Source organism: Leptonychotes weddellii, chromosome 13, assembly GCF_054177405.1.
Source record: "Leptonychotes weddellii isolate Sample4059 chromosome 13, ASM5417740v2, whole genome shotgun sequence".
NCBI lineage: Eukaryota > Metazoa > Chordata > Mammalia > Carnivora > Phocidae > Leptonychotes > Leptonychotes weddellii.
In genome coordinates, this window is record NC_138381.1 from 52,267,772 (window position 1) to 52,282,698 (window position 14,927).

At 47.7% G+C, this 14,927-nt stretch overlaps 1 protein-coding gene across 9 annotated transcripts in view; it reads left to right on the plus strand.

Moving 5' to 3' along the window:
• The first annotated feature begins 923 nt into the window (after positions 1–923).
• MTCL1 (microtubule crosslinking factor 1) overlaps positions 924–14,927 on the plus strand; it is a 119,793-nt gene continuing 105,789 nt past the window's right edge. For 4 of the 9 annotated variants that reach the window (XR_014139845.1, XM_081802565.1, XM_081802566.1 and 1 more), the window contains exons 1-3: positions 924–2,452; positions 11,364–11,588; positions 13,194–13,352. Coding sequence is in view for 8 of the 9 variants with exons in the window: in XM_081802565.1 (XP_081658691.1) it covers positions 1,388–2,452; positions 11,364–11,588; positions 13,194–13,352 (1,449 nt within the window). In the remaining variant the exon portion in view is untranslated. The remainder of the gene's footprint in view (positions 2,453–11,363; positions 11,589–13,193; positions 13,353–14,927) is intronic. The other 5 variants (XM_081802569.1, XM_081802568.1, XM_081802572.1 and 2 more) reach the window with 2 other exon arrangements.

Below are 14,927 nucleotides of genomic sequence, written 5' to 3' on the forward strand. Positions count from 1 at the left end.
TTTAATCCTCCCAACACTCACCTAGCAGTATTTTCTAATTATCCAGGCAGGAGAACTGAGGCTTGAAAAGGTCAGTGGCCCACGTTAGACTCTCAAGTGGCAGAACGGTTACTCACAGCCGTGGTTCTCTGAGGGGACAGCACGTAGGGCTGAAAATTCTACAGACTTGGTGTGAATCCCCACCCAGCCATGGCCTGGCTAAAGCACCGACTTCACCTCCCTGCGCCTGTGTCCTCATCCTTAAAAAAGACAGTAATTCCAATTCGGGCTTATTATGAGGATTGAATAAAACAATGCCTATGGAATGTCTACAGTGCCTAGCTCCCAGTCGGAACTATAAATGTGAGTTCCCTTTCTGACCCCAAGCTTGGTGAGCGGCTTCTATTTCTCCAGCAGCTCCTCGGTCTCTGAGCTCCGGAGGCCACTGGGGGTGCCAACTGTGGAGCACCGGGCCCGTTTTGACGTGATAGCTGCCAGCGGGTACCAGCTAGTCCTTAAAGAAGTGTGGGGACTACGGGCACAGCCGTGAGAAGACAGCGGAGAGGGAACTAAGGGGCCCTAGGAGGCAGGGGTTGAATGGGGGGGCCTGTGGGGAGCGTTGGCTGACAACAGCGGGAGAGCTGGCACCCCACTGCACGCACCACAGAGGGGTCCGCTCACGTCTCCCGGACCTCCAGTCTTCCGCAAGCAGTCAGCGCCCGCCTCTCTCCCACCCCACTTTACCACTGCTACTTCCTTCCCTCCCCAGCTCTAGGCACTGTCCTTAGAACCACAAAATGCAAGGAGGGTCCCTGGGCGAAGCAAGGTGGAGGCCGCGGCTCGCGACCCGGGCGCGAGCCCCGGGAGCGCAGGCCCCGCCCCCACCCCGGCGCCGGCTGGCGGGAGGCGGGACATGCGCTCGCGGTGGCTGGGCGCAGGGCGCCGGGAGGCGGGGGAGCGCGCGTGCAGTTCCTCTCCGCCGGAGCCGGCGGGCGCTGCGGGGAGGTGGTTTGCCGTGGGCGGGTAGCCGGACGCGGGAGCGGGGAGCGCGCCGCCAGCGGGCGAGTGCGGGTGTGCGAGGCCGCGGCGGCGGGCCCGCGAGCCTGGAGCGCCGCATCTAGGAGATGCGAGCGGCAGGGAGCCGCCGCGCTGCTGTGCCGGGTGAACTCGAGCGGCAGTGACCTCAGCGAGGGGAGAGCGGGAGGACGGCGGCTGCCAGCCCCGCGGGGATCCTGGGGGCCAGGGGTACGCGGGGCACGGCGGCGGCGCGGGAGCGCGGGGCGCAGACCGGGCGGGGCTGGGGGACAGTGATGAGAGGGCGCGCGGGGAGGCTGCACGCCCCCGCCGCCGCTGCCGCCGCCCGGAGCATCTGCCGCCCGAGCTGCTGCTCGCGGCCCCGGACCCGGCCATGGAGACGCTGAACAGCCTCGCGGGCGGTGGCTCCCCGGACGCGAAGCCGCTCCCGCCCGGCCAGCACCATCGCCACCACCACCTCCACCCGCTGGCCGAAGGTAGGCGGCTGCACCGCGCGCCCTCGCCCGCCAGACCCTTCCTCAAGGACCTGCACGGTCGACCCCCGGCGTCCGGCCCGGCTCCGGCCGCCCCCTCCTCGGGCCGAGCCCCGGCGCCGGGCACCCCGCGCTCGCCCAGCCTCGCGGGCAAAGCACAGCCCTCGCCGGGAACCCTGGCCGCGCCCGGCCGCCTCTCTCGGCGCAGCGGCGGCGCCCCTGGCGCGAAGGACAAGCCGCCGCCGGGCGCCGGAGCCAGGGCAGCGGGCGGCGTCAAGGCCGCTCCGGGCCTCAGGAGGGCGGCGCGCACGGCGCCCGCGGAGCTGCTGCCTCGGGCGGGGAGGCCGCCGCCGCCGCCCGGGACCGAGCCGCTGTCCGCCGCTGCCAAGGGTCGCAAATCCAAACGCGGCTCCGGGGCGCCCCCCGCCCATGCCACCGGGCTCCCGGTCCCCGCCGCCCCGATCCCCGCCGTGATCCTCGCCGTGACCTCCTCGGCCGGCTCCCCTGCTCCCGGGTCGCGCATCAGCCACACGGACAGCAGCTCGGACCTCTCCGACTGCCCCTCCGAACCCCTGTCCGACGAGCAACGCCTGCTACCCGCCGCCAGCAGCGACGCCGAGTCTGGCACGGGCTCCAGCGACCGGGAACCGCTGCGAGGAGCCCCCACGACGAGCCCCGCACCTCGCGGGGCGCCGCCCAGCAGCCCCGAGCCCCCGGCGCTCCTCGCCGCGCCTCCCGCCGCCGGCTCCTGCCTCGGGGGTCGGAGCAGCCCAGGCGGGGTCCCCGTGGGGTCCCCGGGAACGGGTGTGGCAGAGGATGCCGGGGGGCGCGCGCCGCTCGAGCGAACGGTCCCCGGGATCCCCAAGGAGCCGGGTCCGGGCGAGCAGACCCGACTGGTACCGGCGGAGGAGGAGGAGCTGCTGCGGGAGATCGAGGAGCTGCGCTCGGAGAACGACTATCTCAAGGTGAGCAATCGGCTCCGCAGCAGGTGTCCCGGAGGCGACCCCAAATGGTCTGGGTGCGGGCGGGGACCCACGAGCCCAGCTTTTCCGGTCCTGACAAGCACGTTCTCTCTTCTGGCTTTCGCTTTTCCGCCCCCGCACACACTGGGCTTTGGGAGCTTAAGCTAAAACTTCTGGAAGAGCAGCAAGACCTGAGGGTCTGGGCGCGTTCTCACCCCACTTAGCTTTACTTGTTTCTTGAAGTCTTGCTTCTTCGTGCTGACGCCTTTGCCTCTGTAGCTGTGCTGGGGGAGAGGTGGCCAGAATCACGTTTTGGTTACGCAGCTGACCGTCCCCCCGGCCAAAATGTGCCCACTCTCACCTGTGGGATCTGGCTACCCTTAGCCAAGGAGCTCTGGGCCCTGCCCAGTGCAGGTGTGTGTAGGTTGTGGCGCCTGCTGTGGGTCAGGCTGTGGATGTGCCAGATGCTTTTCCTGCATTTATACAAAGTGAGGCCCCCTCTTTCTCTCTGGGGGGCCTCCGTGTTTTCAGTGATAAACCTTAAGCTCAGGGGTCCCATGAGTGTGGCCCGGTTTGAGGCAGGGGGTTTGGTGGGCTTGGCCGGCCTGTCCTTTGTAGGTGTCCACAAGCCGGTTTTCCTTGTCAGGAGAGGCCACTTGATTCCCCAGCACTTTCGAGGGAATTGCAACCTCTGCCGCCCTATCTCCAAGTATTTCTTGTGAGGTCCTGCTAGTAAAGGCCTCCTCTTGGTCTTCTTAGCTTTGGGTCCCTCAATCTGACTTCCATCTTTTCTCCCAGGAGGAGGGCAGGTTGGCCCCGCAGAACAGAGGACTTTGTGTGTGGGGGGGGGGGGTTTAAGAGAATTCAAGTGACTTGAGAGAAAATAAGGGGGAAGTGAGTTGGGGGCAGCTGTTTTATTATAGTTTTCAAGTTAGTAAATTACTACAGTGGTATGAATCTTTTCATGTTTCTTTTAAGATTCTAATATATATCTCCTTCCAAACCAGCGGGTGGCCTTTCTTTATCTAGGTTATGTCATTTGTACTTTCTTTTCAGCAAATGCTGAACCTACCCAAATGAGGCCCCATTTTTGGCCAGGGGGACCAAGGGCCTGGGCTTATTTAAGGTGGTAAAGTGTGCAGTTCAAATTGACATCAGAATAGGTTTATGGCTGAGTATTCTAAACCTAAACCTCTTATCAGGAGCTGCTCTCCCCAACTGAGCCCAGTAGTTGTTTTGCCTGCAAAGAGGTAGCAGTGAGGCAGAGAAGCAGAGGTGAGAACAGATTGGGAGTTTGGAGTAAGATGTTTCAAGCAGTACATTTGCTTGTGTCACCCACTCTTATGTAATAGACAACAGAGTGATTTTCAAAGGTGCTGAAGAGAAAGACCAGTGATGTTGTATGTGACTCCATCTTGAAATCAGCACTTTTGTAGATCTTCAACAAATGTAAACTCCCTAAGGGCCAGAAAGATGATCTCGTTGGGTTATAGCGCCAGCTCTTAGCATGATCCCTGACCCACAGTGTTTCTGATTCAATGACGTTTATCCAAATCACGACCTGCTAAACAACAGGAAATTGAGCGTTCTGTAAAAGAAGTTTCCCATTGCGTCTTTGATCTTAAGGTAGGCAGCTCAACAGTCATTTCAGAGTTCATTCCTAAGTAACTGTTTATTTGCCTTATTCTTTCACGTTGGTCCATTCTCAGTGAACGAACTACCTGTCTGACCCTGGAGTCTGATCTCGTGTATTTGGTATTTCAGTGAGTCTTCACAACAACATAGGGTATAATTGTGGTCATTTTTATCATAACCCCAGTTTCACAGACAAGGATGCTGAAAGCCCAGAAACCTTACATGACTCGCCCAAGGCCATACAGCAAGTAGGAGGTGCAGCTTCTCTTTTCCCAGCTCCAGACCTTTTGCTTTTTTCACCGCAGCAGGCTGCCTTTCTCAGTGTAAGCCGCTTGCTTTAGTGTTGTTTATTTAGCTTGAAATGTTCTCAATGTTTAGCTTTCCTAGGGAGCCTCTTTTCATTTTAGGTGAAAGAGCCGTAATGAACACCTCTCCACTAGCCTATGTACAGATGGTCAAATAAATCCCACTGACAGTGCTTAATTTGTGGGAAATGTAGGGTTGCTGGTTCCTGTGGAGAAAGTGTCATGGCCAACCATTCTCTCTGCCTGAGTGCATCTCCCACCCCGTCTTCTGACAGCAGGAGAGAGAAGTAGGTAGAGGAGCTCAGAAGGAAGCTAGGAAACCAAAAGTCTGCACACAGATGTATGTGTAAGTTATGTGTTTGGTTATTCAGGAGCTTAAGTTACAATTGTTCATTTCGGGAGAAAACACAGCAATCCTGGTAGATTAAGGTCAGTGAGCATGCCCACTGGTGCAAAATGGGGCTGTGATCACGAGTGATCTCAACGGGCAGAGGCGGGCGGCATGCCTTGGCACAGGGTGTATAGAGCGTGCACATTATAAATCAAAACTTATCTTTTTAATGCTCTTGTTGCTCACTGGTACTTTTTTCTCATGGTTGGTAAAAGCTCATCCTTCACTAACTGCTTTCCTAGGGAATGTTGCACAGGGCTCTCATGATTAGACAGAGCATTCCTCTATTCAAATGTTACCTAACAAGAAGAGCCTTGACCCAGAAATTTTACTTTGGTATATTCTGGAGGATTGTGACCATGTTAAGCGTCCCCTTCTTCCCCAAGTCAGTTCTGTCACCATTACCGTGCAAGACTGTCACCCTTCCTGAGCTGGAATGACCAAAGGGTAATCAAGCAGCTACATAAGGCCTGCAAAGCCATAGGGGGATGTCTTACTGATCGAGAAATTCAAGTGGAATTCTCTTGGTTTTTAGCTGGTCTGCTGTATTTTCTAACAGATGTCGGTTGTGCTGCATGGGGCTGTCTGGGGCATCCCTGACTCTGCTTTCTCTTTCTAATTCTACCTTCATCAGAGGGCACCAAGGTAGCACAATTATTCAATCCAGGCGGCTGGCTTTATGTGTGAAAACACAGTCAGAAAAGCAGTCTTGCCCCATTACCCCTGATGAACTTAAATATATCTGGAAGTCTTCAGACATTCAGGTGAGAGGTTGAGTTCAGTTGTCCAGAGGCCTTTGCTTCTTTTTCAAACTGAACCCAGGCACGTTTCTCAGTGACGAGTGCATTGACAAAATGCTGTGGGTGTGTTCCCTGCCTGCCTGCCACCACTGGGTTTTGCTCGAGTGCTCTGAGACAATCAGACCAGCCTTAGTGCTCATCATGAACATATTGTGTCCTCTGTTTCCACCGGCTTTTCAGGAGGATTTAATCACTTTCAGTTTATTGGCCTATTTTGAAAATGCCGTTCGGATTCCTGGTGACATGCTCACAATGTCCCCTCCACTTGTATCCAGATAGTGTTCTCCAAAGCCCCAGTGTCCTGCAGGATGGGCACGGGTTGGTGTGGGGGAAGGGCTGCTTTTTTTTTTTTTTTTTTTTGCTCTGCTTTCTCAGTGATTTCATAAGAATTATTTTTGTTTCAAACAAAAGTCCTCCTGTCAGGAGAGGCCACTTGATTCCCCAGCACTTTCGAGGGAACTGCTACCTCTGCCGCCCTATCTAGCTACTAGGGCAGCCAACATCCGATCATTTGAGAGAAGTGATTTCCTAAGGGAGATTATTGGTAGGGTCATTTGGGGCTTTATAGGTTGCAGTGTATCACCACTGATCCAGCCTTACCACCCTGTTTCTCACCTGCGTAGTCTTTTAAGTTTCAAACTCTGAAATGGTAAATTTGGCCCTGTGAGTTCCAGGTGCTCAGTGTGGCCTGGAGCAGGGACGCTGAGGCAAGAATAAACAGTTCTGAACAGCTAAAGTGTCGAGCTCTTCCTCTCCTCTGACTTTCTTTTGGAAGGGTTAAAGTGGACAGTGGTCCTGTTCTTTCCTGACATTCCACTTTCCACACCCATTCTTTATTCAGCCTGCGAAATATAATAATCTATAATAATCTTAGGTGGTGAGATAATATAGACCAGGGCAAACAGAGCCCATCAGCTGCTGGGTGAACTGTCACTTGGTAAACAATGGTTAGCAGCCCCCGTGCCTTCTTATCTACAGCTGGGACTGTGCAGAGAACATTTTCATTGTCCCGAGGGAAATGAGGTGGATTATTTGTATATTACAGCAGACGATCTTTCTGTCTGCAACTTCCAGAAGATGGAATTATTGCAACAGTAGCCCAGATGACTGCTCCCCTGTCCAAATTGGGATCTATTTAAAGAAGGGTTATTAAAATATTAATGTAGAACCAGTTATTGGTTTCACGTTGCTTGAAGGAGATTAAGATTTGAATACAGCTATCAGTATGATCAAGAGTTTGCATCCCTTAAATTAAGATATGGTGGATTCCGTTTTTATTTTTCGGGTGAAACTTTTTGTGGAAGTTTATATTGAAATGCTTCATTTTAATTTTGGTTTACTCTAGTGCATACATGGTACCTCATTATTTCTGTAATTTGATGTATATAATAAGGCTTGATCTGTTATCTGCAGGCAAAGGGGAGTAGTTTGGGAGCTTCACACTCCTTCAAGATTTCATTTTATATACAAAATTTGAAAAATAGATTAAATTAAAACTAAATTAGCTTTTCAATGAGGTAATGATCTAACAGTGAAGTACGCAACAGACCTGGTGTTAATTCTACATAAAACTGTTGATTAAGGGCAAGTTTTTTCCTTAGTTTCTGTGTATAAAAAAGCAACCGCAAATTTTCTGCTTTTACTTACTATGTCTAAAATTATATTTGCCAGAAACATACGTTCTGCTTGATTTGGTTTTCTTAAACATTTAAAAAGCAGACATCTTTAAAGTTCTTTAATACAACGTATTCTAAATTAGAGCATGCTGCCAGAAAAATTAACGTAGTGGTAGCCTGAAAATCACTATCCATCAAGACCCTAATCTGAATAATCACAGTTTTTGCTTTTCAAATGTCTGCTGCCAGCTTACATGGTTTATAATTTGCTTTTCTTGTAACTTCTTTTCACTGAACCTGAAAACTGCTTTTTTTCAAGGCTCTATGAAAAGAGTTGAAACACTGACCTTGATCCCATCTCTGCACCAGATTAGTGTTGAAAAGCCATTTAAATGTTTAGAATCTCGATTTTCTCATTTTTAAAATGGGAATATTAATATCTTCGCTGCATATTGCAGTGTTTCTCTGAGGGCCAGTTGAGAAAATGGATATGCTCACACATTGACAGTTGTCAAGATCTAAAAATGTTAACTTGCATTATTATGTCATACCTATGGTGGAAGCATGATTTAAGGCTTATTATTGTTTCATTTGTCTTGGTTGTTGCAAATAATTTATAGTATTTACTGGAAAGAGCACGTGGGTGTGCAGTCTAGCTTCTATTTATTAGCTAGGGAGGCTTTGGACATGCTAACCAGCATGGGTTTGCTCTCCTTGTCTATGAAATGGGTAATATGTTCCTGGCAGGGTGAGAATAGGGTTAGTAATGAAGGTAAAGTGCTAAATGAGATATCTTCTGTTCTACAAATTTAGATAAAATATGAGTTATAAAGGCAATGATTCAAATACATGCAATTACAGTCTCTGCCTAATTTTCCTTTCAGTGCAACTAATGTTGGTGATTATTTATGCCAAAAAATGTTAGCTGTTTACATCTGGCCTACTGAATGATTTGGAGGTGCTGGTTCATCTAGCCCTTACACATGTTTTTCTTTTAGCTTGTGTAGTTGTTTACGCATCTATAGAGCATATGCAGCATTTGATATTTGGGTCCATGAGGATCCTCCTGATACAAAATCTGAAAGCTAGAGAACAGTTTTATACCCAAAAGTTGTATCTTATGTTTTCTTATGGCTTTTTTGCACTTTGAAAACTTTTGTTTGAGTAACAGGTAATTCCAGGCATTAATGACTTTCTAGAAGGAAAAGCTTTCTAGAAGGAAAAGCAATCACAGACAATTCCTTCCGTGAACAGAATGGCCACAGTTACTATATATTTGTATGTATACATATACATGTCATGATTATTGCTTGTATCGAACTATGTGTTAGTTACACAATGAAACAATTACCTTTTAACTGTACTCCGACACAAGAGAATAGGCTTTTTCTGAAAAACCCATCATATATATAGGTAGAACCCGAGAGAAACTTGACCTTGATTTTGAAGCTTCGGGATTAATTACCTAATCTTTACCAGAAGATTGACACCCACAAGGCCTGTGTTAAAGTTTGCAGTCTGCAGCTGGTCTCCCCCAGCATGGGGCGGGTCAGGGGCATGGCTCCCACACAGCATCACAGCCTCAGCGTAGGGATCTGGCATCAGTCTGCCAACTTACTCTTTGCTGATGTTGGCAAAGACCGTTCTGAAAGAGCTGCGTTCTCTCATTCCCTGTAGAGCCCCGCCTGTCCATCCTGTTCACATATGTTCAACTGACTGGCTTCCACGCTTGGTCTGTGAACTCCCAGTCGCAGCGAATTTTCCTACTAGGAACAAGATGTATAGGAAGAGCTCTCCATGAAGGAAAACAGGAAGGAAACAAAACTTGCTTATACTTCACAACACTTTTCAATGTTAAGATTTACCTTTTTCTTAAGACACACTAGAACATCTTATATTTTTAATGAGGTTGTGACCGCTGCTATAGAAATTTTGTAAGAACATTCAGAAGCTGAGAAAAAACCACTTTATATCAATTTACTACTGGGGCGTGGTAAAGCTTTTCTTCTTTAACATTCATTCCTCTTGGCAGTCCATTCAGACAGGCTCCATTTGGAGTCATGATCAGTTGAGTAGGCCATTCTCTTCGTTAGGGTAGTGTGGACAAATTGGGGAGAAGCTACAGGCTGCGGTTTGGGGGAATGAGATGCTACATCTGTGTTCTTTCCAGTGGACCACTGCATATGGTTGAGGTTGGCTGGGCAACTGTCTTTACCCTGTCTGTGCCAATTTGTACTTTTCCATAAAGAGTACAAAATCTGCAGGTGGAAGATTTATTTGTTACACTTAAACTTTTCCAGGTTAAATTACTCTTCAGGAGATTGCCTTCTGGTCAATTTCTTATCTACCTGAGGCTTTGATGTTGGGAAGCTGTCGTTGTTTATTATAAGTAAATCCCTGCTTTTAAGAACAAATGCAGGATTAGTGAGAGTGGAGAGAATCAGGAACAAACTGAGTAGCAGGAGGAGAGCTGACAACTTAGGGTGTCCACATCGTGGAGAGTTTTTTCCTTGACCCTCACTGTTAATTGAACAAAACAAAAAGGAATGACTGAATGTATCCTAGTCTGGAGACATTTAAACCATCAGTGATCAAACTAATCAAGAAAATGACTAGAATGCTTTTCTTAATCTTCCACCTTCCAAATTACTCCTTGTTAAAATCTTTTGTAATATTTCAATAGAATTTCTGTCTCGCATATTGCAGCTACATCTGTGGGTTTGGGAAGAATTCTTTGTAATTAGGTTACAAGACTGGAACAAAACAAAGGTGCATTTGTGTTTGATTTTGGTCGTCCTTACAATTTGGTCTTTGTCGGGATTGACCAATGTTCCTGTGTGTTCATCCCACCAATACTTATTGAGGGCCTGCTGGGCGCTGTGAATGCAGGGAAGCTGCTACTCACATTTCAGTATGGGCGACAGACAAGAATAGGAAGAAGCACGATTAACTAGTAGCTGGTGATAAGAGGTGGGAAGAAAACAGAGCAGGGCAGGAAGAATTAGAGACGGTGGGGTTGGGAGGATGGGTGGTCAGGAAAGGTGCTGTGTGTGTGCCTTCCAGATGATGTGACAATGAGCTCTGTAAAAGTTGGAGAGGAACATTTTAAGGAGAGGGTAGAACAGGTGGAAGGGCCTTCAGCAATCCAGATCCTGTGAGACCAGCAGTGTGGCAAGGAAGAAGGGGGCAGCTCATAGGCCCTGGGGAAGACTTTGAAGAATTTTCTCAGGGCAGCGGGAAGCCCCTGGAAGGTCTGAGGGGCGTGGTCTGAGTTCCATAGTAAAGGATAACTCTGGGTGGAGAACTGGCTGAAAGGGAAGCAGGGAGCCCCGCACAACTTGCGTGTGTGTGCACTTGCTCCCTCGGGACAGATGAAGGCAGGGACTAGCTGTAGTGTGCAGCCACTGGGTAGAGAGTGCCCCGCATGTATGTTGCTCTTGGGCTGACAGCACTGGTTTTGATGTGGAATGGGAGGGGAGAAGGGGGAGCAAGGACAACTCCTGGGTTTTTCCTGTACCCACAGTGTCTTCATGCTGACGCCAGAGTAAAGTGGAGATGGGAAATGAAGGCCAAGTGAATGGAAAAAAACCAAACCCAATGTGGATTTGACATAATGCAAAAGTTATATCTTTGGAATCGTGAGTCACATAGTCAGTGCTGAGACTTGTATGGTGGAACCGAGTTTTAGGGACATTTGCAGGTGTGTCACAATTCCAGGGCGGTTCAGTTATGATCCCATTAAAGTTAATGTCCTTTGAAGGCAGGGCGACTCCTGTGCAACTCCTCTTAGTCCCGAGACTGTGCCCTGGAGATAAGATTTAGGTCAGTGTTTGGTTTAAATCTAAAGGTTCAGTTATCTGCAGAGCTGATTTTATTTGTGATTCTGATTATGTAAGAAAATATTGGGAATAGAATAAATGCTGGCAGGCTGTAGTGAATAATCCCTCCTGGTTTTGAGTTTCTGGATCCATGAGATTTGAGCAGACATCTGAGGATATTGTCTCGTGTGACCCTTTCCAGAGGTCCCTGTGTCCTGTGACACAGGTGTGCCCATCAGCCACGGGATAAGTGCACAGGTAGTTAACGTCCAGTATTGCAGAGCTGGGGTGGACCCATCCTTGTTCTGGTTGGTCTGGCTTATAAGTCTGCTCCATCTGGCTTGTGTAGGATGAACTGGATGAACTCCGTGCTGAAATGGAGGAGATGAGAGACAGTTACTTAGAGGAAGACGTTTACCAGCTGCAGGAGCTTCGGCGAGAGCTGGACCGCGCTCATAAAAACTGCCGAATCCTGCAATACCGCCTCAGGAAAGCCGAGCAGAAGAGCCTGAAAGTGGCTGAGACTGGTCAGGTAGATGGCGAGCTCATCCGGAATCTGGAGCAGGACTTAAAGGTGAGTGAGCAGGGCTCATGGAGTTCTCATTCCCAGAAGGGGCTGCAGGGTGGGGGGGGCAGGATCGCAGGGCTGAGGCCGGCAGCCCTTCGGACCCACTTATCAACGGTCCTGCCATTCTACTAGTAGTTCTCTCTTTCTCAACAGATTTCAGCATACACGTTCTTCATTCACCTTATGGTGTATAGGTTATGTGTAGTCATATGGCTTTGACAGCCCAAGATTTAAACCTGTCGTATGAACTGGAATCTTAAAACCTAAGGAAAAGAAAAGAAATCGTAGTAAGGAATCTACAATTTAAAAAAGAGAGAGAATTGGGGCACCTGGGTGGCTCACTCGGTTAAGTGTCTGTCTTCGGCTCAGGTCATGATCTCAGGGTCCTGGGATCAAGTCCTGCATCGGGCTCCTTGCTCAGTGGGGAGCCTGCTTCTCCCTCTACCTCTGTGCCTGCCCCTGCTCATGCTCTCTCTCTCTTGCTCTCTATCTCAAATAAATAAAATCTTTAAAAAAATAAAAAATAATAAATAAATTTAAAAAAATATCTGCCACTTGTTCTGACAGTTGTGTAGAATTGTACAGAAACGTCTTCTAAAGATCTGGAATATTTTTAAAAATCTATTGATTATCAATTCAATGATAGTCAAAGACCACTCATAAAGGTTGACTATAATCACTTAATGTTTTTATTGTTACTTAAGTTTCTAGAATGCAGAACACCTGAAATGACCATAACCCAAGGATGGTGTTTTGATTTAACTGAAGGAGAAATAGGATCATAACTAACTGTCTAAAGCTAATTGTCTAAGGTGTTTTTGAAAACCATTGGCAGAGGTGGGAATGAGGTGAAGAAATTCCAGACATTATACCATTTGATCTCTCCATGGGTAGCATGGCTTCTCTTCATGCCCTGATTATCAAATCATTTATCAAGAGATGAATTATGCATAAAGTCCTCCTTATTATGGGAGTACTTATGAAATCTCATTTCGCCTTTCATTATGATAACAGGAAAAGAATCTTTGTAATTCTATCAAATTTATAAACCACTAACAAAATGTCATTCAGTGGGATGTAAGGGTGATTTATATTTCTCTTGCAAAATCTCTTTCCTTTTTCCCTTTAGAAGGTAAAAATGTTTAACTGCTTTTAACATTCAGATATTTTACCACAGTAGACAATTTAAAACTTGACTACCTTCCTTATTTTACAGGATTATCTTGGTTTTTTTGTGGTTTTTTTTGCAGGTAGTTTTAGTATTGCCTTAGGGAACAGAAATGTTTATTGATTATTAGTTATTGTTATTTCTAATTTACCATTAAAGCATGTGTGTGAGCAGAATTGGCATTCTTGGTGATACTCTATAATGAGGTAGAGCTATCCACAGTAGCCTTTTAATCCAGATAAAGGTCATATCCTCGCTCATAATGTGGATTTCATGTTTGAAACTGATACCTCCTCCTTTAAAGATAGGCTTGTTAATATTGCCAGGGTCTTTGCCCTTTACTGTGATATCCTATCACTTAATGATTCTGCCTCTGAAGTTTTTGTGCCCTTAGCACACAGAAAGCTTTACGTCTTGATGACTATCTCTGTTGGTTGATATAGGTAGCCAAAGATGTATCTGTCAGATTGCATCATGAACTTGAAACCGTGGAGGAAAAGCGTGCTAAAGCTGAGGATGAAAACGAAAGTCTCCGACAGCAGATGATTGAAGTGGAAATATCCAAACAAGCCCTCCAGAATGAGCTAGAGAGACTGAGAGAGGTAATCCCAAGATATATGCGGATTTCTTTCTTGGGTTTAATTGTTAGGACCTTGGGACTCCAAGCATCCCATTTGGTGAACTATGATTTATTTGTAGGGCCCAGAAAGTAAGAATGGTTTTTACATTTTTCGTAGCATTATAAAACAACAACAACCACACAAAAATAAACCTAAAAAAGCAAAGAAGATTATGTGACAACAGCTATATGTTGCTTGCAAAGCCTAAAATATTTGCTGTCTGACCCTCTACAGAAAAGGCTTGGTGAACCGTGACCTAAAACTACTTTTTTATCATTTCTATTCAGATGAGCTGGCCATTAATTCCTTTTATGGGTCCAAGTGGAGAATATTATTACTAGAATACAAAATTAAGCAGTAGCTTTTTCCTCGAGTTTCCTCTTCTATGAGCTGGAAAATGTGTTATGGTTGTCTATTAAAGCTTGTAAACAAATAATAAGCCACCTATATCTATTATTCAGGCACTATGGTTTAAATATAGGGCTTTTCTTTTTATTTGAGGGAGTGAATGTATTCTAGCAAAGCGTCTAGAAAATGAATATATATATATATAAATATAAATATATATATTTCCCTTTGCATACAGTAATGCAAAAGCTGTTTTGTTATTGACTTCCATTATAAGATTAAAGCTGTATATTTTCTTGGAAAATATCCTGCATATTGATGGAGGTAAAAGCTGTTGGTTAGGCCTTTATGGTGATGGCTAAAGCCAGCATTATTACCTGCTAACGGCCTCACTTAGTGCATTTTCCCTTTGGCCAAGTTTCCCGATTCACTTAGTTACTCCTCATCCATCCAGCCATGCGCCTGCCCACACTTAATTCAGGCTCCGTACCATGCCCTGGGGATGCAGATGTGAACATGGCAGCACAGGCTCTGCTCCCAAGATGTTTACAACTCAATTTGACACATGGCTGGCAAAACAAATAAATCACAGCAAAGGAGCTGGTGTGGCTACCTCTCTGCTTCCACCCCTGCCCCCTCACAGCCACTCAGGTGCCATGATGTTCTTGAGGTTGGGGGGCTCCGACATTCTTTTTCCAGAGATCCACAGCCCTAGGGCTCAGTCCCTCGCCTTCAGGTCCCTGCTGATATCTCACCTCAGCCTCCTGGCTCCCCCACACTTACACATTCAAGTTGTCCCTGCCTCCACCCTGGCCATCCCTATCTACTTTCCCATCTGACATGCTTTGGATTTTGGTGAATTACTTGTGTATTGTCAGCACTTGTCTGAAATTGCCACGGGTTTTATTTCTTTGTCGTCTTCACTAATGTGCCTCTAGGACCTGAGCTCTGTGGGAAGAGGGTGTGTCTGTGTAGTTCACTATGGGGTCTCTGTGCCTAGAACAGTGCCTGGCACTTAGGCGTCGTCAGGGACATGCAGGGTGAGGGAGTGAATGAAGGGCGAGAATGTGGAGCTGTGGTGACCACAGCTTGCCTGGGGACTTGGTGAGCTTCACAGCACGTTCTTTCATCATGGGTAACCCTTGCTCCTTAACTTACATGTGTACTTACCCTGGGGACTGGGGGGATTTCTCCTCGCCTTGTGGGTCT